The 24,003-nt window shown below is 39.1% G+C and overlaps 2 protein-coding genes across 10 annotated transcripts in view; both read left to right on the top strand.

Moving 5' to 3' along the window:
- Nucleotides 1-2: 2 nt before the first annotated feature.
- On the top strand, nt 3-9,715 carry Gmer (GDP-L-fucose synthase-like protein). 2 transcript variants are annotated; one of them, XM_072301853.1, is made up of 7 exons: nt 3-188; nt 933-1,085; nt 1,497-1,611; nt 2,747-2,875; nt 3,820-4,033; nt 4,555-4,683; nt 6,351-9,715. In XM_072301853.1, exons 2-7 carry the CDS (start codon nt 943-945, stop codon nt 6,587-6,589), a joined length of 969 nt encoding a protein of 322 aa, XP_072157954.1. In that variant the 5' UTR covers nt 3-188; nt 933-942; the 3' UTR covers nt 6,590-9,715. The 2 variants fall into 2 exon arrangements, with proteins under 2 accessions (XP_072157954.1, XP_018903574.1); XM_019048029.2 differs by having other exon boundaries at nt 6-188; nt 927-1,085.
- Nucleotides 9,716-11,550: 1,835 nt separating this feature from the next.
- The window catches only part of LOC109034746 (uncharacterized), a 68,607-nt gene continuing 56,154 nt past the window's right edge, over nt 11,551-24,003 (top strand). For 5 of the 8 annotated variants that reach the window (XR_011900095.1, XR_011900096.1, XR_011900094.1 and 2 more), the window contains exon 1: nt 11,553-11,899. Coding sequence is in view for 3 of the 8 variants with exons in the window: in XM_019048045.2 (XP_018903590.1) it covers nt 11,836-11,899 (64 nt within the window). In the remaining 5 variants the exon portion in view is untranslated. Of the gene's footprint in view, nt 11,900-24,003 lie in introns of all 8 variants that reach the window. The other 3 variants (XM_019048045.2, XM_019048046.2, XM_019048047.2) reach the window with 3 other exon arrangements.

Consider the following 24,003-nt stretch of genomic DNA (forward strand, 5'->3'; position numbering starts at 1 on the left):
CGGATTGATAAGCGGATTGTTTGTTTACTTATCACCTGATAACGAATGAATTTATTAGCATCGAGCTGTTGTATTATAAGAGATCTAGTGACAACTCTGAATAGCTTTTAATTTTCCAGTCTAATTTTTTTTCGATATTTTTGAAGCTTATCGTACTCGGACTTGTTGCTTTTATTACTCTTCGAATCGTAAGTTATCTAACTTTTATTCACCTAGTTCTCTCCTGTCATCTACTTACCCATTCATTAAAGGGAGGTACTTTTTCTTTCTCATACGTCTCTTGAAAATTAAAGTATGAGGTTTCAAAGCCATCCTTTTTTCTTTTCCCTAAAATAAAATCTCTCAACGTAGATTCATTGAGTCTAGTGTGATGCAAGCCAGGTCAAGTGCTCAGCACCTCAATTCACTCGGGCGGAGAGGTCATTCTGGAGCCAAAGTGCCAAAATTTAACTGAATGGATACAGACTGGAATCTCAATTTTAAATGCAGATCAGCTCTAGATTGAACCTACATCCTTGTTCAAAAAGAGTAAAATGCTGAGCACACTCCAGGAAGGTATTGACAGCTCTCTAAACAAAGATTTTTATCGACTAGATTAAGATAAGATTTATTGTCCCATTGCTGGCACATACCTACCTTGTCTCTTTATTTACATTCCCTTGCAGTAGCCTTTTGCTTGCTGACAGCATTATCGAGTGAAATAACTTGATTATATTTCTTGTAACTAATACTTTCTGACTCAGCATCAAAGGGTCAATGCGCAAGTATTAAATGCTTATAATGGCCTCAATTTTTTTTTTTTTTTTCAAAACAAGAAGGAATACATTTTTTTTTGTTTTCTTTCTACCAAGTAAATCATATTACATTTTAAACAGCTCCTGTAAAGTTTAGCGTAAAGAAAAGAGGCATAATACTTATTCTCTCAGTTTCAGGTCAGCAAATATGTCAAAACGAGGAGAGGAAAAAATCATTTTGGTCACAGGAGGAAGCGGTTTGGTTGGCCAAGCAATCAAGAAAGTTGTAGAGACGGAAAAGAGGGAAGGGGAAAAATTTGTTTTTTTATCCTCCAAGGACGGCGATTTAGCGTAAGTGCAGTGTACAACACGAAGCAAATTATGGAATTCACAAAGACAAAAAAGATGATAATAAAAGAAAGAAGAAAAAGAACAGAAAAGTTAGTATCAAGTGTGCATTTCAAGTAACCAATCTCTTCATTATAATTACGTCAAAAATTGGTGTAGCTTCGCAAAATATCAATGATGAAACTACAAAACCATGCATCTCGATCTTTAAAATTTCCTTATCACATTAGACTTTTTGACGATTGACTGATCAATGTTACTGCACAATTTTTTCTATGATTCTCTTTTTTATGATTATTCCCTTAAAATATGCTACAAAATGTCTGGTAGTTTCCAGTGTGATCTACTACCTGCTTTCCTCAGATGTTTACAAAATTATATTTCTATTCTGGTTTGTTTTTTTATTTCTTGCAGGGATGCAGAAGCAACTAGGAAAATTTTTGAGAAGTACCGACCAACTCACGTCATACATCTAGCGGCTAAAGTTGGAGGTCTTTTTGACAACATGGCACACAATCTAGATTTTTTGGTACAGAAAAGATTATGCTTTCAATTTTGTTTAGCTTGTACAATCAATTTTAGCAATATTTTCACTCTTCAGTTCTTTCCGTTTTCATTCTTATTTTTTGATTTTTTTTTTCATGGACACCAAACAAGAAGGCTCTTGAGAAGTTCCTTCAGGTAATTTTTGTTGGGGTAAAATGAGATGGAAAAACATGTAATTAGAAGCAAATTCATTCCCAGTTTTTCTTTGAGAAACAATAAAACTGTCTAACCAGATTGAAGGAAAGTTGCAAGGTTCGTCTCTTTATAAAATTATTGGAATCTTTTGAATTTCTTTTAAAAGTTTCAAAATATTTCTGGGAAGTCTCAAAATTTTTCCTAGACAAGTAAAGAATATTTTGGAGAGATCAGAATTTCTTCAGTTTTGAAAGCTTCCGAACCAAGATCCAGTTCAGGAATTCCCAATTTTTTTGTCAAACTTTGGACTTCCCGCATCGTTGTGGAAAAATTCAGGAAACTACAGAATCTTCTGCTCTTTCTCAGGGAAATTTTGTCAGCATCTAGAAGTATTAAAATCTTCACATTTTTGGAACATCCTCAGAAAGGATTGAAGTTTTCTAAATATATCAGCAAAATTTTTGGAAACATTTTCCTAAGGATTTTTGGGAATATCCCAGAAGTTCCCTCGTTTTTCAAAAACTTTCTGTATTCTCCTACCTTTTTCCTTTTTTTTAAATTCGTGTAGGTGGCATTTCCCCTTAAATCATCCTAAACTTTTAAGTTTTTCCAGCTTCCTGCAAAATTATGAATTAAGTGTTTTTTTTTTTAAAGTCTTAGGATGCAGGAAGTAAGTTTAATTGTTAGTCAAAGCATACTATTCTTTCCTTTCAGAGTTGTAATATGCTAAAAAATAGTCCGTTTTCAGGAAGCATATACTTTCAATTTCTTGCAAAGACCTCAGAGAAAGCTTTTGTTTGGGGCTCCTTGTAAAAGAGGGCATACCCCCCCCCCCCCCCCCTATTTTTAAATTTGAATTTATGTCAAATGTTTGTCTCATTTACTTACAAATCCAAGAAATCATATTTTTGAAGCTGTATATTTGACTGGTTGTACGTATTACCCCAATCGCCTATAAAAATTGCCTGATTTCTGCTTCACAGAGACAAAATATACACATAAATGACAATGTGCTGCAAACAAGCTATGAAACTGGTGTTTTCAAGGTCGTTTCATGTCTTTCAACTTGCATATTTCCAGATAAAACCACATATCCCATCAATGAAACCATGGTAAGGCAAGGTACCTCCTTACTTTTTCATTGATTTATACTTGTTTTATGTAAGTAACTTTTCTCACTTGAAGTTATTCCATTGATAAGCTGAGATTTGCAATCACTCAAACATGGTTTGTGCGCCCTTAATAATGGCTTGCTTTTGAAATTTTTTTCAAGGCCTTGAAGTGCTTGATTTTTTGGATGGTGCTTGAATTTCACTTTTCAATGATTTTTAGCTGTAAATGCTCATTGTTCAGAAACAACAAAGTATCTAATGTTGAGTAGTTTGTTTGGGAAGACATCCTGATTACAAAGGATATTGCAAACCTCCTAATATAGAGGATACAAAATTGCTGATGTGGACTCAAAGGCCCTTTGATATAGGCACCTTAGGTAAGGTAGGGCCCTTAAGTAAAGCTTACTACATTTCCTTTAATTTTTGAGCAAAGACATCTTTGAGATTTTTGAACAAATTTTGAATTTATATCTGTATATGTTCATATTTTATATTATTTATTTTATTGTTAAATATCTGCGTAAATGCTGCTAAGCCAATTTTTTTTTGTTGGATATGGTCCAATAAATCCATTCACAACAAAAATCCTTCACTGCTCCTCTCTTCTTTGAAAATTTCACCTACCTATGAACGGCTGATAAGTTTATTATGCATGCAGATGATAATTACGGAAAAGAAGCAAATTAAAAACAAAAATCAAAATAATAAGATATAATTCTCATTTTTCAAAATCACGACATTGGAAGAATACTGTGTATTTGGGAAATAATCATGGGAAAGGTCTCAGAAAGTGCTGGAAAACTGTGCTTACAGTGCTTAATTTTTTATTCTTGAGGCTCTTTGAACCATGCTGAAGTGAGAATTCACCGTAAAGAAATTGCTGTTGAAGTGGAAAGTTTTTAACGCCAAAAAAATTTGTGAAAGTATTTTCTTATTTTTTACAGGTGCACAATGGACCCCCTCACAATTCCAATTATGGGTACAGTTATGCTAAACGACTGATTGATATCTCCAACAGAGGCTATTATGATCAGTACGGCAAAATATTCACTTCTGTGATTCCATGTAATGTCTTTGGACCTCACGATAACTTCAACTTGAAAAGTAGTCATGTTATACCTGGTTTGATTCGGAAATTGTATGATGCAATGGAAAGAGGTACGCTAATTAGGCATGTAGTAATTGAAAGACTTTTCAACATCAAAAGCCAATTGTAAAACAAGAAAGAGACATCGATCACAAAAACTTTCGTATTTTTTTGTAACTGGGAGGTAAAAACTGGGAATTCCTGCGGGAATATGAGTGTTTAAACTCCTATTCATCTCTTCGTCCACTTCACTCTCTTGCATGCAGGCAGGCAATTGGTTCATCTGTGATAGTTAACCTGATACTGATCACAAGAACTGGTCTCATATATATTTAACGAATCAATGAAAATGCCTCTTTTTTCAAGTATTGCACTAGCTAGTTTAAGGGAAAAGAACCTATCACTGCACCTGCAATTTTTCTGAAAAATTTGTTATAATAATACTAGAATATGCTCAAATATACTTGATTTGTTTTTATTTTTTGTTTCCTGTGTCTGTTGAGATTGTCTGAGCGTAGGTGAAAGGCACAGTGCACAGACAATCTAAATCTAAAAAACATCTGAATTCATACTTTGCTCTTTTCTGTTTTAGGAGACAAAGAATTTGTTGTTCTTGGATCAGGGAAACCACTACGTCAGTTCATTTATTCTCTAGACTTAGCTAAATTATTCCTGTGGGTGCTGCGAGAGTATGATGAAGTTGAACCAGTTATTTTATCCGGTAAGTCTCTTGTTGTTTTGTAAGTTTTTTGTTAGTAATCTTTTCCATCGATTTAATTTAAAAAACCAGGAAATAATTCATTTTAAAAAAAGGCTGGCAGAAATCAATTTTTTTGTCTTCTCTTTAACAATGTCAAATTTCTCGGTTGAATTCAGTAAATATGCTGATCAAGACATTGCTTAGCTGTGATAGAGGCAGTACGAGAACCTAATTATTTCATATTCTCACCTGTTCATGGAGATTTTAGTTGAATATAATTGTCAGCTTAAATAACAACTTATGATGACGGTGATATTATTACTTCCAGTAAAGGGCTGGCAACAGGGAGAGGAGGAGGAGATTGGAATGTGTCATTTGCCTGATGATCTGTGGGAGGACGGATTCCAATGGCGATTGAGAATCGCAGAGCGCTCTAATGCGCTTACTTAGCAGCTTGATATATATGTATATAACAAGGTGGAGAAATGGTGCTGGGTCCACACCATTCCGCAGGGAAAACAAAGCCAAGAAATTCCAAAAATTATAATTAGAGCCCAAAATACATTTTTTGAACTCTAATGATTACCTTTACAAAACTGAGGGGGGTGAGTGTTCAGCTCAGACAGTTTGCATTGGAATATTAAGTTGGAGTCATGCGGAGAGATCTATACCGGTTTGGGCCTTTTTAGACCTCATCAGCAGATCACACTCTGCAGTGAACCCAACTTAACATGTCGCAAAATCCAAGACAGCATCAAAACGCTGTCATCGATATGACCCGAGGCATGACACAAAAGTGTGATCCTCGCGCCATCTACCGTCGCTGCTGAACAACTCTCATAACAAATCAAGGAAAACCCGAAAAAATGATTATCAGGCTGGTTGGAGATGTGAACGCATCTAGACTCAACCGCCCGCTCCCTAACGGAAGAACACATATCCCCGAACTGTGCGTACAAATGAAAAAAAAAACACTAAGAGGCCCAAAATGTATGTAACAAGGTGGAGAAATGGTGCTGGGTCCACACCATTCCGCAGGGAAAACAAAGCCAAGAAATTCCAAAAATTATAATTAGAGCCCAAAATAAATTTTTTGAACTCTAATGAGTACCAGTACGAAACTGAGGGGGAGAGTGTTCAGCTCAGGCAGTTTGCATTGGAATATTAAGTTGGAGTTTGCATTTGTCATTTATATATGTATATATGTGATGACAGTGTTGTCAGTTGCCCTCATTACTACACCACCAAAGCTGGCTAGAACATTGATATTAATGGCCAAAGCGCTGAACTACCTATCTTCCTTGCCTTCTTTCAAAATGTCCACACTTATTTTATTTTTTTATGGAGAGACAATCCAATTTTATAGGCTGAAGTTCATACAGAATTTTCTGTTTATAAAGAGGAAAAATCGAGGAAGTTTTCAAGAAATTATGTTGTCTACTTTTCCAAAGAAAAAATCAATCAAGGAAATTTTTCAAAAAATTATCTTGTCTACTTTTCCAAAGAAAAGATAAATCATGGCAGGAAGTCTGCAATATCTCAAATGGAGGTACGTGGTTTTGCACTTTAGTCACCAATATTTAAAGACTTTATTTCTCCATAAACATTGATAGTTTCTCAGTACTTTCTTTGGTTTTTATAAGTATTCTTGCGTATAATATTGAAAGGATGTGTTTAAAATTTTTCAGTGGATGAAAAAGATGAAGTTTCAATAGAAGAAGTGGCGAGATTGATTGCCAAATCGTTCAGTTACCAAGGAATGATCAGATTCGACAGTAGTGCAGCAGATGGTCAGTACAAGAAAACTGCTTGCAATAATAAGTTACGGAGCTTGATTGGTACTGAGTTTAAATTCACACCGCTGGCAGAAGCAATTCAAGAAACAGTAGCATGGTTCCAGAATAACCATGGTATTGCTCGCCTGTGAGTATTTGGTGAAAGAATCAGAAGATAAGACAACAGCAAGGAGGGGACACAAGTAGGCGTCTCCGTAACCCAGTGCACTATTTCAATATCAAAACTTCGAGCTGATTATTGAAATTGATAGATAAAGTGTATTTAAAGAAGATAAAATTAGAAATGGAGCTATCCCATTAATGAAAGTGGGTGGTTACAATGGACGAAGGAAGTAAGTAATAGACTAATTGACTGCAACCCATGAGAGACCCCATGATTAGTCTTCAATTTTCCCCCTTAGGCTATAAGAACCATTCATTTCAACCAATAGGATCTCACTCCATTTTCCTGCCGTGTTCTTTGTCTCTTGCTGTGTCTACCAATTTTAAAAAGTCAAAGAGGTATTTTGCAAGAAAATCTCTTCCTCATAAAAATAGATAATCACAAAGCATTTTACATTTTGGATTTATGTTTAGTGCCTAAAGTAGAATTAAAATGCGTTAAATGGACTACATTTTGAAATTACGAACTACTCTTTCTGATCTACATCAGAAACAGTATTTGTGTTATTAGTTTCTCCATGCAGATAGGTGCTTTTATGGGTGGGCCGAGAACAGTAGCTCCTAATTGCAAAGTGTAATCTTAATATAAGGTAACTGGGAGTTTGTTATCAGAGATTTTCGTTTTCTTTTCTGTGTATGTTTCATGCAACGGCTGAAGTTTCGCCAAGCAAAACCTTCATGCAAAAGAAAAAACCATAACTTTATCAACTCAGATAGCATATCTCTACCATGTAACACACACTTAGACCAATATTAACCTAAGAACAAAAATCGAAAAGAGGGTTAGTAGAATAATATCTGTGATTACTTTATTGTTTTGGCGAAATTGATGACCAAGCACCTTTCCTTTTCAAAGTGGCATTTTGCTGCATTTTATCACATTTAAAGTCTGAGCACTTTTCTTTTTGTTTTCTTTTATGTTTTCTCTAGAGCTCTTTAGCGGCATTAGTCTATAGGTACAAAGTCAGGGTTTTTCCAAAATCCAGAGCTTTATAAAGTCTGTGTCTGTTGAGTCTTTGCCAATTATGTATATCCTGTTTGTTACCTCCAAACAGTCAACAGTTGCATGGGCTCTTCCTAAGCCCTCGCCTATTTTTCGATAGGAAGTGTTGATGTCTTTTTAATAAAGTAAAACCTTGACAATTTGATGACTGTAATTTGCATGAAGGCAGAAAATATTTGTCCCCAATACTTTCAGGGTATTATTTTTAGTGAATTTGGAAATCTTCCCTCTGAAGTGCTGCTGATGAAAAAAAGATTGGTCCAATATAGAATTAAGATAAGTAGGAATATCATAAGATTTCATAAGTCTCAAAATGAGTTAACAAATAATCTTTGAATATTATAGAGAGCAGTACAGAAATGTGGTTTTTTTTTTTCTAGCCTCTTGCATAAAGGAATGTATCTTGATTGCGCTGTTTCAGTTTTTCTCACTTACTTTTTATTTTACCATTGAAGAACCATCACATGAATTTGCCTGAAATTTCTAGTGATTTTTCTCTACTTTGGTGAGAAAAGGTACTAAAAATTTCCGACCTATTCGTGCTATGATTCTCTCTTGAAAAAATACAATATTTGTAGAAATACTGAAGAAGCGCCGACTATATGCGTTTCTTTGTGCTGGAGACGACAATTTCATCCTCATTAAGGCTCTGCATGTTTACAAAGGAAAAGATGTTCTGCGCAAACCTACTTATCAATGTGCAGACAACGAGTTGTGACAACTGGGAGAAGAATTTCTGTGTACCTGCATGATTTGCTGGTGAGACATCGTTTTCTTACTAAACCTCAAATGGTTTTTGTGAGGTGTTAAAATAATTGTGAGTCTCCCTGTACAGTTCGATCTAGAGGAAAATTACAAGTGAGATTTTCCCCACCTACAATTTTCGTGATAATGCAACTTTCGCTACCTGCTAACATGTGTGACCAAATTTATGATGTTAAGATTGCTGTAACTGTTTCTACTTTGTTTTTATTTTTAAGAAGAATCAATCAAGTTCTTTCAAATCAACTTATCTTAAGGATCTCTTTTATAGTATGTTTTTGTATGTATTTAAAATTCAATTTCATCAGCCTCCTAGCTTTGTTAATCACTCAGAATTCTTATCTACAGAACTTCTCCAAATATTTTAGATTTCATGGTGGATGGTCAATATGATCAAAAATGTATTATCCATAATTTTTTCACTATCTGCAGTTTTGTTTGCATCTTAACGTGTACGTTTAATAGGATGTACGTAATTTCTTACCCTTCCATCGGGCACTTTTACGTTAATGGTAAATCTGGTAAAAATTTTTAATTACCCAGACTTTCTAGCCATAAAAAAATAGTGGGCTACCTCAGCCAACTTTCAATTTTATTCTTCCCTCTAGGATTGTATTTTAATTTTTGATGGCAAATGGATTGTATTTATGTAATCAGTGTTATATCTTCAGATTTTTTTGTAACACCTCTTCTAATATGTCACCAAGGATGCTACTTGTTTCTGTGCACAGGGAAAGTTTTAAAAATTAAAATGAAAAAGAAACCTCCAATTTTTTCTTCCGACCAAAGATTAATTCATAAGAAATCCCTTTCATAATAAGGGTACCTATTCAAATTTAATCCATGTATGCTTCCTAATTTAAAGCTACCCATCATTTTTCAAGGAATTTTTATCTTATCCATACATCCAGTCCACAATGAAAGAAAGAAAACATATTTATATACTTCTCATCTAAAAATCCTCTTCATTAATTTCTCTATCAGAGTCTCTAAAAAATTTATCCTTGAAATATTGTCGATTATTTTTGAGCTGATCAAAACTTTTTGTAAATTGTCAGGCATTCTTCCTTCATTTTGCAAAGGTCCTCGCAACTAAAAAAAACCTCAAAATTTTTTACCTCTGAAACTGAAAGTGGAACATTCTAAAATCTCCTCATGTGAACGCACATCTTCATTATTATTTTTTCCACAAAATCCTGTCAATTATTGTTACTTTATTGCCTAGTTATAGATATTTTTTTCTACTGAAAAATATGAAATTTATCACTGATACCATTCTCCGTGATTTTCATGGCAATAAACTATGATTTCTTTTCGTTCAAAAATACAATCTTATGTTTCTCCAGCCACCTTTATACATGTGATTTGAGTTTTCTACAAGTAAGGAAAGGGCAAAGGCTAGAAATATTTTAACAAATCATGAAATTAGATGGAAGTAATTAATGCTATAGAGTCCAGAGTGTACCAAGTATTCAGGAGAAGCGACAATTTTATAACTGCCTTCTTATTCCTTTTTCCTTCTCCATCAATTTAAGCTTACTGAATGATTATTTTGTCCTTTCATGTCAATTAAAATCGCTCTCAAAGTGTAAGGGCTTGTCTCAATTGTAGTTTTCAGACAACTGATCGCTGTGTACAGCAAATTGAATTTTAATTCTGATCTCTTCAAAATTATAGCTACAACCAGAGGACCCAGTAAAACGCCCTTATGCTATTTATCTTGCTTGGTTATCAATTCCTACTCTTATGTTTTCTTCAGAATGCTATAACATTTGAGAAACTAGTTGCAACAATTAATTCTCCACAAGCGTCTAGTTGAGACAAGCTCTTAGGGAACCTACATTACCTATCGACTCAGAAATACTTACTTAATTTCAATCGCAATCATTAATAAAGGATTTCAGAGACAGCTTAAATATTTGCTGTATCGGGATGTGGTTCAATCTGTGTCATATCTTTGTTACCTACCTATTTATTTAATTTTTTGGCCTATTTTATCATGAGAGTAAACTTATTTTGTTGAATATATTTGTTTACTCATGATTTACCCTTTTTATCAGAACTAAGCGTTCAGAGTAGGTATATCCTGTAAAAGAGAAGAAGGAAAAAATAATCTGCCAGCTTTATTTTTTTGTAAAAACACACCTAATATATTGGGTTATTTAAAAGTCACGCACCACTGGCCATAACTTTAGTTCTAATTAAGATATCGATTTGCGGTTTAAGAAGTTTTTCCTCATGTTGAGGGGGAAACTTTTTAAGGTACTTTCCAATTTTTGATTCCCTTGTGAGAGAGTGGGGTGGGGGGGGGGGAGGGGGTTAACTCAAAAAGTTCAAATGGCCACCCCCCTCATGGCCAGTGGTGTGTGACTTTTGAATAACCCTGTATATTTTTTTATAAGTGGGGGAAAACAAATTCTCATTCAAACCGAGGGTGGAATAAAAAAATCATCTGCATTTCAATCAGTGTTCTTACTTCGTCTTAAAATTATAGCAGCCCTTTGGTGAGGAGACCAAAAGTCCACCAAGTGGGAGCTGCAGAGATTTATCATCAGGTAAAAAATTTTCAGGATTTCAGGAGTTGGGTTGCAATAGAAATCAAGGTTGTACAAAAATGTTCTAGGCACCACTGTGGCGCAGTGTCCGACCTTTTTCAGCATAAAATTCTAACTTTTAGGTGTGTCTGACGTATAATACCCGGCGAGGATAAAAAATGATTCCTTAGAGTGATTCCAAAGATCTGCACGCATTTCACTTAAGTAAATTGTGAAAGTCCAACTGCCATATTTTAGAAAATATGATTTGATGTCATCTCACCCAGGCTTTGGCGCCTCTCAACGCAGGGATGGCACCGACAAATTTGCCCACCCTTGATCACTGGTACGGCCTAGAGTCCAGTACGGCCTTCCCCCATGTACAAGTTTTTGCTTAACTCACACAAACCTTCAAGAATTCCGAAAAGTTAACCATGGCTGTGAAAATACAGAAAAATCTCCTTCCATTGTGTACTCTTATGTAGCTTAATTGGTATTCCTCGTAATTGTAGGCGCTTTCATATTGTACGTGAACGTATTGTAGCGTAGCGACCCTGGTGGCGTTTCCAAGAAACTAATGTCATTCCATTTCCGCCGCCATTTTTGTTTTGAGCTTGTGATTCATTCATTTGCATTTGTCGCATTCGAGAATTTGCTTCAAAGCCCTAAGCACGAAGCTTACGTGATTTCCTTTGTTTACGTCCGTGGAACGTACGCTTTTATCTTCTTCGGTTTCGCCTCCAACTTTCGCGGGTGACGGTAGAATTGTTGTCCCATCAGCTGTGTGTGGTAGTAATATAATCATTCCAAGAGAAGTTCTAGTTAGCTTCCCGTTGATTATTTCGCGTCGAAAGCACGTTTTGTGGTGCTTTTTGTGTTCATTTTGAACGTGTGTGATTAGCGTGCGATTTTCATTATGATCGGTTCCAAAGGATCTTGTGTGGCGATTTTAGCCGTATGTTTCTTCAGCACCGTTTACGGTAAGAACAGCTCATCCATCTTTAAATCACTGATCGCGCTTTGTAAACTGTTGCTCCTAATTTCGGAATTGAATATATTCTTTCAGTTATGTGTTCAAACACTTTTGGATTGCATGCATACTCTTTCAGTAATGTGCTCTGCCTGACATAAACTGGATCCGCCCATACTCGGTTTGTTGAATGCAGAGGGTAGAATTCCAGTGTTTCCTGAACGATAAAATTATTCTTGACGGTTGATGATCAAATGACTTGGGATCCTACCGTCATGAAATGAAGATACTATCGCACAAGTTCGAATAAAGTATTTGTCAGTATGGATAAAGGAAAGTTCCTAACAGCAGAAATCCTAGTTTGTGAAGATTTCGACTCATCTCCTGAAATATTCCTTAGGAAACACTTTTTCCTTTTTCTTTTTCTTTCTTAAGGGTCTCCTTTTGCTCTCCATGTGTGATGCAGCTGGACAAAATGTACGCAAAGATGGGGAAATATATGAAGGCGCGTACACTTGTCCTGCCGAGGTGCTTGACAAGCCCCATATGATCAGTGCTGACCGTGTTCGGCGATGGGGGGAAACAATCACATGATCGCTTTGAGGTTTATCCAATGGCTTGGCATGCCATGTGAATGCTTGCAATACCGCTGCACAAACAGGTTAATTCTGCATCCTTAGACTCCAAGAACATTCCTTTAAAATTGGCCCTACGACAGCAATTCCAAAATGGAGAACTTACAATTAGGAACTTGAGGAAATTGTTTGCCAGTGCTTTTACCAATCTTAGGAACAATACCCTTGAAACCCTGGAAAATTTCTCTACAAAGCAAATTACTAGGAGCTTGAAACCTTGGCCTGATATTCGTCGGAATGTTAAGGGGGAGTGCCCTAGAATAAGGGGGTCCTCAGGTCTTCCCCTTTATAATGTTTGAAAAAGACCCCCTAAAATTTTTTAACAAAGATCCTCTGAAAATTGTTGAGAAAAACCCTCTGAAACCTGCTGTCTTTCAGGACTGATTTTACGCTGTTTTTTAAGTTGTAACTGCTTAATTTTTTATATTTTTACAAGACCTCTAGAAAAATCGCGTATTTGCTGTGATACCGAGGTGAAAAATGCATGATCTTTATGTTCTTACAAAACGGCTTACATAACTTAATCTCGCTGGAGACAAGAAAATCTATTGCCTTTTACCTATAATAAGAAATTTTAACTGTTTTTAAATTTATTTATTTATTTATTTTTTTTCCACGAAAGAAGGAAATTTATCGTCTTCTACAGTACTTAAAATTTTTCGATTATCCTGCATGTCTCTTAATAAATACCTATTACTTCCTTTTTCTTGCTCTCATTCTCATCCTTCTTTTCCTCTATTTTCTTTTCTTTGGGGGGGGTGGGGGGGTTGCCTGCGTCCCATAATATTACATGGGTGCATTTGGATGGAGGGAGGGGGGCCTTCAACGTTGCCTGACACGCTCCTGACAGGGGGGGACAGGACGAAAAATTGTAAATTAAATCCGACGCCATTTCAACGCCAAAAACTTGAAGTCAACTTCGTGACAACTTGGCAACCCCCATTTCCGTCCTCTCCAAGCGATGGTGAGTTTTCTCACCACCGCACCGGTCGCTGAAGCCAGGACGCGGCGGTGGTGCCCAGAATGCCCATCGGAGATCAGAGAACCGTGCGGTGAATCATTTCGGCGGCCTTGGTCCTCACGGCCGAACCCCCCCCCCCCCCCCCCCCCCCTCCTCAGGGGTCCCCGGCGAGTGCCCCATTGACATGCGTTGGAACTTGGGAAGAGGCACGAGATCGGAATGATGAGACAGTGACTTCTATTCTGCCGTGCTAAGGAAAAACGCCGAATGAGCCCTCAGACGTCGCCAAGTTTCCTCCGATAAAAACCGAATTTACTTGGAAAATTGTGAACATTTTCCGGTCAATTTTGTTTACGGTTTAATACGAAATATCTGAAAATTTCAAGGAAAAATATGCATGCATAACTTTCCTCTAAAATACGTTTTTCATTCGGGGAAATCTGGCAACTCTCGGATGTTCATACGGCGTTTTTCCTTAGCACGGCAATATTTTGACCGCTCGTCCAGTGCCGCACGGGCATACTCGCGTAGGAATATTGAGAGCCACAGCTCTTTCGGACGTCAAGAAGTTTCGAGGCTGCACGGACCGTGCAGCACGGTGCCTGGAAGTTCTGACCTTTAAGAATCGGACCGATTTTCAGCCGAACTTCATTTTGACTGCATTTTGCACATATTTGCAATACAATGCAATACAATTATAAGTACAATTATCTGGCTCATCGGTTGAGTAGGTAATTTGATGGAGAGAGCATGGACATAACGTCATGACACCTCTCCCCCCATGGAGGCCTCAGGGCCCAAAATGTCTGCAAACGGCACTGGAAGAAAAATCACATTGGATCTAGAGTCGAGACTCTTAAAAACATCGACAAGAAAAAGTACTCTTGATTCAATCAGAATCTAGCTCAAATCAAGAACCAAGCCTCTTAATTTAAGCGGATTTTCGTTTTGATTCAAGCAAAAATCCGATTGAATCAAGAGTATTTTTTCTTGTCAATGTTTTCAAGAGTCCGGACTCTAGATCCAATGTATTTTTTTTCCAGTGGGCTGCTTCCTTACTGCTGAGCGCGGCTCGAATAGATCCCGATCGCTGAACGATCACCCCAACTTCCGGCACAGTCCGAAAGTAGATCCTCGTGACTAATGAGAGCAATTAAGCACCTCGAGCTTTTCCAAATAACCTGAACCGGCAACAAAATCGATGCCGATCGCTGATGAAGGATCGACCAGCTTCCCTTCGACGGGCTGCCTTCACCTTAAATTTTATTGCCGACTTTAAGGTCAGGGTCGGGGACGGATTCTCGCGGAGACCGCCAACCGCGTCTTTGGGCAAACAACGCTCGTAGCGGCCTCAAACTCCTCGTGTGTTCTTCCCGACTCGTTATTTTAGCTAACTTGATCGGATCCTGCCCGGGAGACAAAATGTCAAGTGCAGGCGCTGGTTACGCAAACACATCACTATTTCCAGACCCACTCGAGATATTTTTTGGCCGCTTCTATTCGGTAGTTATGAAATGAGCTCGTCGATTGTCGAGTGGGAATTGAAACTTCGTAAGCGGCATAGGAACAGCGGGCTCATCGTTGGAATTGATAGGCAAAGCGATAGACAAAGAAGACGGAAGGAGTATGGAGCGATCCCATTGGTCGAAATGAGTGGTTCTTATAGACTATGAGAAAAAATGATGAACTAACTGATGGGTCGTCTCGTGGGATGCCGATAGTTAATCCCTTACTAACTTCGTTTGTCCATGCCCAACCACCCGTTAAACCAATAGGATCAGTCTATTATCATTTTCTCTTCTTTGTCTATCGCTTTATCTACCCCTTTGGAAAAAAACAACATTGGATCTGGAGTCCAGACTCTTGAATACATTGACAAGAAGAAGGACTCTTCATTCAAGCAGATTTAAGCTTAAATCAAAAGGAAATCCTTTCAAATAAGAGGCTTGGTTCTTGATTTAAGCTTAAATCTGATTGATTCAAGAGCATTTTTTTTGTCGATGTTTTTAAGAGTCTCTCTAGATCCAATGTGTTTTTTTTCTAGTGCAATTTTAATCATCAGTCCTCTGGCTCCGATTACCCTGAAACACTCCAAACGGAGGGGTTCCAGGCTGAAATGGAAAATTTCATACAATTTTTTGAAACTTTTGAAGATTCGTTCAGGAGGTCAAGAAACGCCCAGAAACTGTGATTTTCGATTTTGACACCTCAACATACCTGCCTAAAACATTCACGCGTTGTAAATGTTTTCATTTATTTTAGAGGTTGCTCCTCTACTAGAGTAATAGCACAAAAAAAAAACCAAGAAGAAGTTTAGAGGTTTGGTTTGGGCTAAATTTCTCTGTAACCCCCCTTTGTGCTCCCTTCGTTTATAGCACCCCAGCACAGTAGCATAAAACTGCCGCATCAAAGGGAAGACTATCTGAAAAGTTTTCCGGACTTCCGAAGGTTTAATTAATAATTCCGTTAAAAATTAGCACCTTTCGAATTTTGTGAAATTTATTAGGGCCTTTTGGAATTTCCAAACGTGAAAAGGACAGGACGCGCGTTGATGACGGCGCAGGGATACAACTATTCGTGCTTGATGGATGTCCGTGTTGCATCCGCAAAATTGAAGGCGCGACAGCGCGAGGCGTGAACTCCAATGCTCCGCTGTGTGTTCCCAATGAGGTGTCGCTCAGATTCGGGGAAAAATCTGAAAATAAGACCCGATTATGTTACTCGGATCCTCGGCTGGGTTGCTAACGTAGTCCTTGAAGCAACACCACCAATAAGACACATGGAAACAAATACAATATGGAATGAATAAATAGAGCAAGGGAAAGGACGTGTGTTCATAACGGCGCAGAGATACAACTATTCGTGCCTGATGGATGTCCGTGTTGCATCCGCAGAATTGAAGGCGTGTTAGCGCGAGGCGTGAACTCGCAATGCTCCGCTGTATGTTCCTAATGAGCTGTCGCTCAGATTCGGGAATTAAGTCTAAAAATAAGGCCCGATTATGTTACTCCAATCTTCGGCTGGGTTGCTAACGTAGTCCTTGAAGCAACACCACAAATAAGACACATGGAAACAAACACAATATGGAAGGGCCTTTGAAATTTCCAAACGTGAATTTTCACTTTCCACTTCTGGTTCCAGGAATCCAGGTTTGGTCCGTTTGTTACCAATGAAAATCAAGGCTGCGCACCTTTTTGAAATTTTTTTTAGGTACCCTCCAGTTTAGCGTCCCTTATTTTTAGACGCATTCGGCATATGGCACCCGTCGAAGTCAGAATACTGTTTTCTAATCGTGTTTTTTCTCGCGCCGAGACCGAGGGCGAGGGGAGATACTACGCGCCTCGAAGCGGCGCAACAGCTGAGCGCTGACGGCTTAATAATATTACTTTTTCGGCAGTCATTCTTACCATTCTCACCTCCCGCTCTGAAAAGACCCTCCGAACAAAAGCGCAACACATCGGGCTTCGCTAGAAGCAGGGACGTCCCTACTGTTGTGTTTTTCATCCCTTCACTGACGTAAGCACGCAAGGACACGTAGAAATAACGCTTACTGACCGTCTAACTCCTTGCTGTCAGTGGTTCTCGTGAAAATTGAGATACGTCGTTACTCCAGACACGGATCGATAGTCGAATCGTTATCGACATTCGTAATCGGTATATCCCTATCTTAACAATGCTACGTATCGATTAGGGTGAGTCGATAAAGTTTCAACAATCGATTCTCTGGGATTTAAGACCGACTCGCCCGGGTTCGTTCGGTCGTTCACAAAAGCGAGAAAATAATTATCGATTTACGGAGAGCCTACGTATCTGAATATTTTATTGGTTTCGCATGATTGGTGCCGGTTTTAGACGCTCCTCTATCTTCCTCCTTCCCGGGCCCTCCCTCGCTTATCTGGATAACTATGACTTCGAGTTTTCCCTGTCGCTATAGCAGTCATTTTTTACCTCATTAAGTAAGCCCGATGGTTCGTTGGCATGGAAAGGCACCGAGGGGAGCTCTGAGTTGTGGCAGGCTGATTATTGAAAGTCGGAAGCAGGACGATTAGACGTCGGAATGCGATGAATTGCATGGGAACATTTCGGGAATTTCAGAAGTTCCGGGGAAAAATCCGAAAAATTTCAACGAGCTCCTGAAAATCAGGGAAAAATCGGGGAATGAGCTTTGCCATGAAAACTAGACACCATGGATTAGACGAATTTTGAAAGGAACTCGATTTCGAAAAGACCCTTACTGCTCTCTTCGCTGTCACGACCGCCTGGACATCTTCGTTGAAAATGGAGATGTTCCATGTGTGAGGAATTTGCGATTTGACTGTTGATTCTTGTGTAAAAGTTCGCGAGAAACACGATGGTGCCACTGGTTTTCTCTGAAATCATCTCCCAAGCTCAAAAAAAGGCCTGAATTTGTGGCCAAAATGGAGGGTATATTCCACGCTATCCTGAGAGTCCACATCTACATAAAGACAAACTCTCCATGCAAAGATAGGGAGTAAATGCATCAGCAGGGATGCCGTCTTTTCAGTTTTAGAGTCCCTAAAATTTAATGAAGTGGCAGCCCTGTCAATGTATTTGCTCCCTATCTTTGCATGGAGAGTTTGTCTTGATGTAGAGGTGGACTCTCAGGGTAGGGTGGGATATCCCCTCCATTTTGGCTCAACTTGAGAGCTTTTTTTGAGAGAGAACCAGTGGCGCCATCGTGTTTCTCGCAAACTTTTACAGAAGAATCAACAGTCAAATCGCAAATTCCTCACACATGCAACATCTCCATTATGGTTTTGGTCCCATCCGAGTGGCCCGAAAGTCCTCTCTTTCTCCTCGTGAGAACCGACTTCTGGGTCTAGGAGCTTACATCCGGTCGTTGGTCGTGGTGCGGCGCCCGAACCGAGCGACAGGAAAATGAAGGATCCGTAATGCAATTAATGAAGAATGTCGCCCGAATTGATAACCCAGCCGCCGCCGCACACTGGAACGAGCTTTTGCCAGAGCTTGGACCATTGGACTTGAGATTTAAGACTTAAATTGCGAATTACGATGCCATTTCGTCACACTTGACGTTACAGTGCCGGAAAGTCTTAGAATTTTTTTACCCGGTCCGAGACGGATTTAAACGCCCCGTGAGGGAGGTTGGCACCTGAAATCTGAAAGGGGGCCGCGGCAAAACGTTGAAAATCTAGCGTCTCTGGTATGGACGTATACGTATCTCTGCCAAACGGAACCAGGTGCATTAAGACTAGAGATCCATAAGGATGTACAATTCACATAACAGCGCTCACGTTATGATGCACAAATCCGTCGATAATTATCAGCCGCTGAAAAAGTACAAAAATATAAAAGAAATTAAAATCGAAAGAGACCAGCACGACGTTACATGGTGTTGGTAATGAAAGACTCTTGGAAGGAAAATGTTAACATTGCCTCTTTCGCACGGAGCTTTCGCTTTGTTTGACGTAGTCTACTTATCCTATGACCTTATGTCCAACCTCTCACGTCGACTCTCCCCACCGTGCGCCCGAGGGGGGGGGGGGGGGGAGGAGGAGGCGGGGGTCCCGGATCGGGTTCGGAGATCGGATGTCACGGGTTCAGCAGCGCGACCTCCGGGGCCTCGGATCAAAATCCTCGATTAATACAGCAATTAGACACGGCTGCTACGTCCAATTGAAGAGCCCGAGGCGAAAGGACTCTATTTACACGTCGACTCGAGCCTCGGTGACGCTGCTCTCGCACGTGATCCAGGGCTCATGCTGGGTTGTTTGTTGTGCGCTTTCGAGTATCCATTATCTTACTACTGCTCTACGCTTTTTTAGTGGGTACTGCTCGTATTCTAATAGCACGCGTCGGCGGGCACTACTGGAAAATGGGCCATCCAGCAAGATCCTGATGGTGCAGGGGAGTGTGGACATTTGGTCCTGTGGACAAGGTTGCCCAGGGTGTCTATACTTTATAAGTCCGGAACATTTGGTCAGTCCGGAAATAGCACTGATTTTTCAAGGAATCAAAAATTCGTATTCGGCATGGTCTCGCATGATCTCCTTCGACAGTACACTGTGGGTCTGGGCTTTTGATTATGATGCATGTGAACATACAGGGTTATCCAAAAGTCACTGACCACCCCTGTAACTTTTTTCCAAATTGAGATAGAAGTTTGAAACTTTGGGAATGTTCCTCGGTCTTAAGTAGCAACTTTTTGGTCCCCCCAAAATTTTGAGGGGCGGCCCCCCTTAAGGGGGGCGGGGGCTAACTTTTTTTTTTTCAAATGGTAACCCCCCCTTTGTGATACCTCATTCGAAAGATAATAAAAAAAGAAAATTTTTGGCGCAAACCGCAGGTCAAAATGTTCATTTTTGACAAAATGGCGGCCGGTCAAAGTTCAAAATGGCGGAAATTTGGCATCTCCGTTGTTTATTGACGGATTGGTGTGAAACTCGAAATTCTACGGTTTTTTGAGAAGAGAAAAACGATTCTGGCATTGGTTTTCCAGAAAAGTCAGTCCTTTTCAAAATGGCGGCGGTCAAAATGGCGGCCTAGAGCGGGAAGTGGATATTTAGGCTGCATATCGTTGGATTTGCATGAAACTTGGTACCTGGGGATATTTCGGCACGAGAAGAACGAATCTTTCATTGGATATCTGAAATTTTGACAAATTCCGAAATGGTGGCGGAAAAATTGCGGGAAATCAGTTTTACACCTGTTTACCGATGGATTAGCATGAAATTATTTGATATCTCAAGAATTTAATGGAAGATTCCTTTTAATCCAGCTAAAAAAACCGCCAGGATATCGAATTTCATGCAAATCCATTGGTAAACAGCCGTAAAACTGATTTCCCGCCATTTTGGAATTTGTCAAAATTTCAGATATCCAATGAAAGATTCGTTCTTCTCGTGCCGAAACACCCCCAGAAACCAAGTTTCCTGCAAATCCAACGATATGCAGCCTAAATATCCACTTCCCGCTCTAGGCCGCCATTTTGACCGCCGCCATTTTGAAAAGGACTGACTTTTCTGGAAAACCAATGCCAGAATCGTTTTTCTCATCTAAAAAAACCGTAGAATTCCGAGTTTCACACCAATCCGTCAATAAACAACGGAGATGCCAAATTTCCGCCATTTTGAACTTTGACCGGCCGCCATTTTGTCAAAAATGAACATTTTGACCTGCGGTTTGCGTCAAAAATTTTCTTTTTTTATTATCTTTCGAATGAGGTATCACAAAGGGGGGGTTGCTATTTGAAAACCTCGAGCCGCCTAAGGGTCGAGCCTCGACCCCCCAAAATTTTGGGGGGACCAAAAAGTTGCTACCTTAGACCGAGGAACATTCCCAAAGTTTCAAACTTCTATCTCAATTTGGAAAAAAGTTACAGGGGTGGTCAGTGACTTTTGGATAACCCTGTATAACAAATTCATGTTTTATACGAAGGTAAATAAATAAATGCAACTTAAATACGCTCTATCTTGTGTCGGAGGCCAGAATCTGCTCAGGTGTCGGAGGGTTAATCTACAAATTTGAAGAGGTTATTCCAGAGGTCATCATACAATTTTATTCGTAGCGTGGGCGGTTCGGGAAGTGGTGGAACACGTTAGTGGTGGAAACTTCAGGAATTGTCAATAAGTCTGGAGATCAGTGCGACATTAACCCCTTCTGTCACACGGATAAAAAATCAAAGAAAATGAGTAAGAAAGGATCAATAAAATTCTAATTTTTAGCCTTGGTTACCCATTTTTTGCGCTGTTTGTCCTTGTCACATTTCGGGCTATATCATCGTTGTTATTCCGTTCCCTCTATTTGTATATCGCTGCTGATTGTCTGTAAGCGAGAAATTTCGCTCTATAACGAAAGTAATCTTCCTTCAACCAAAATTGGACGCATTTGACTCAAAAGAAACTACATCCGTTGGGACATAAGCCTTGCCAAGCATGCATTCTGATGGATTTCAGGGATTATGTCAGAATGGATATGGTTCCTTTTAATATAAAGACGTTCAATTCAATGTGCTTCCTAATTTCTTTTTTTTTTTTTTGAAACACTGAGGACAAGTGAATTTTCTGCGTGTGAAACTAGAAAAAACTGTTTTCCATATTATTATTTCGCTTCAATGAAAGTAACGTGTTACATAATATCTCAGAAAGCTATTTCGCGACTTACAATTACTTCCTGCCATTTGCTGGTTTATCCTCAGAAGAACTCTTTCCACACCACCTTAAAGAACCCCTTTTTAAAATTAAGATTTAACCGTTACCAAAACACATATGACTTCAATTAATGTTTGTTTTGGTGACGGCTAACTCATCAATTTGAACTGGGAAAAACCGACGAGAAAATTTGATTCTTATCTATGGAACTCTTTCCACACCACCTTAGAGAAACCCTCGTTAAGATAATCAGTTGGCCATCACCAAAACACAGTTTATGTTAGTAAAAACTCATGACATCACTGTGTTTTGGCGATAGCCATCAGATTATTTTTACCAGGGAAAGACCGACTTTTATAAACACTTAATTTCTCAGGAGGTAAGTTCAGTGGCGCGTTGCTAGTGTATTCTCTTCGGAAAATACACTATTTCTTTTTTTATAGTGGTTGCTTCCCCCGTAGGCCTACCAATCCACTTCATGACTAATTACGGAAAAAACAGAGAGAGATGAAGGAGTTTTACGTATCCTCCCGCCTATACTAATGGACCATCTTTTTTTTTTTTTTTTTTTTTCGCCAGAAGGGCCGAGGGTTTCTTTTACCGCCCTCTAACTTGCACCATACCGGGTCCTGGTTATGGATTCAGCCGTCGTAGGAAAGCGATGGCCGCCGGCCGACTGAACGAAGTGCCGAAACACCACTGCATCCTTCGAACCAAAGCTACGGTATCGTACGCCCCCTGTTATAAATTTACGAGGCGTTAGAATATTTAAAATTCCTAGACCCACTCTCTGTTAGGGGAGGGGAGACAAAGAAAAAGAATGAAAAGAAAAAGAGCGAGCCCTACTGGCACGCTTCAGAAGACAAAGAAAAAAAGAAAAAAGTAACATAATTGAAATTATGTTACTACGCGGGAGGGGTTGGGGGACTCTACTTTAAAAACGCGAATCTACAAGTAATTACTGGTTTTCTTTGCTCTTTGTCTTTTAGAAAGCAAAAAAAAAAAAAGTTAGTAGAAAAAGAGGAGGAACCAACACCGGGAAATGCGTTAAATTGCTAAAAGACAAAGAGAAAAGAAACCTCAAAAAATAAAAAAGAACAACAAATTAGAACTAGCATGCGATAAGCAACACATAACACACACGAGCAACATGTAACGTTTAAAAGCAACACGTAACATATAAAAGCAACATATAGCACACAAGCAACACGTAACACGCAAGGAACATGTAACACACAAGCAACACGCAACACACACAAGCAACCCGCAACACACATGCGCAACACGCATACGTAACACACATACGCAACACACATACGCAACACGCATCAGTAGAAACATATAACACATAGATAACAAATATAACACATAAAAAACATGTAACACATAAATAACATATAACACATAAAAAACACATAACACACAAATAACATATAACACACAAATAACATATAACACACAAATAACATATAACACATATAAAACATATAACACACATGCAACACATAATACCTTTACCAACGAGTCCTGGCCAGGGACTGCCCGATCCACCCCCTGGTGCCTATATTTATAACGTACGGCGTGGTGCAAACATAGCCCGGGAGCATTTTCAGCTGTGACGTCACGTTGGCTATTACCGTAAACCAATCAAATGCGTTGAAAAAAAAAAAACATCGAAGTGAAAATAAAGCACCGAAGTTGGGAGCCTATCACGATTGAGTTTGCTCTTGGAGGTCTAAGAGCCTGAAAGGGCAGCCAACTTTTCTCCACGAAATATTCGAAACCGAATTGTAGTTGTTGCCAACCTTTACTTGACCCATTGAAGTGAAACCAGAGTACACCTAGGTTCGAAGACTTTCATAAGTAAAATCGTTATTTGGAGGCCGTGTAGGCCCTTGAAAGGGCTGCCAACCTCCCCACATGAAAACTTCAGTCGTTGCCAACCTATAAATTCGAAGGGAAGATCCATCATAGTACCAAACGTATAGTCAAGGAAAAATCAATAGTTTTCGGAAAAAGAAGAAAAAAACTAGTAAATCCATCCATGCTCCATGACGACTCAAACGTCATCAGACGTTTGTCATTTGAACTGACCAACCCCAGCATCGTTTTTTTGGGTGACGTTATTCTGAATTCCAGGGTCCGTGGTCACACCATCAATATTATCCTCATTATCTTAAGGTCATGTAGTCATTATACAAAATATTGCGTAGGCCACCAAAAATTGACGGAAATGGTGTATAATGTGACGTCAATGTCGGTTAATCCACCGCGTGACCTTGAGACTCGACCGAAATATTGTTAATGTGACCACAGCATATTTTGATCAGCATATTTGAAGGAATTTGGAACTAGAATACCTCCACTGCAGCAATGCATTGTGGGG

This window comes from Bemisia tabaci, chromosome 6 (assembly GCF_918797505.1).
Source record: "Bemisia tabaci chromosome 6, PGI_BMITA_v3".
NCBI lineage: Eukaryota > Metazoa > Arthropoda > Insecta > Hemiptera > Aleyrodidae > Bemisia > Bemisia tabaci.

Coding starts and splice junctions, on each gene's coding strand:
- Gmer (XM_072301853.1), top strand. CDS start 943: ATGTCAAAACGAGGAGAGGAAAAAATCATTTTGGTCACAGGAGGAAGC. Junction 1,612..2,746: donor CACACAATCTAGATTTTTTG/GTACAGAAAAGA, acceptor TCTGCTTCACAG/AGACAAAATATACACATAAA. Junction 2,876..3,819: donor ATCCCATCAATGAAACCATG/GTAAGGCAAGGT, acceptor TATTTTTTACAG/GTGCACAATGGACCCCCTCA.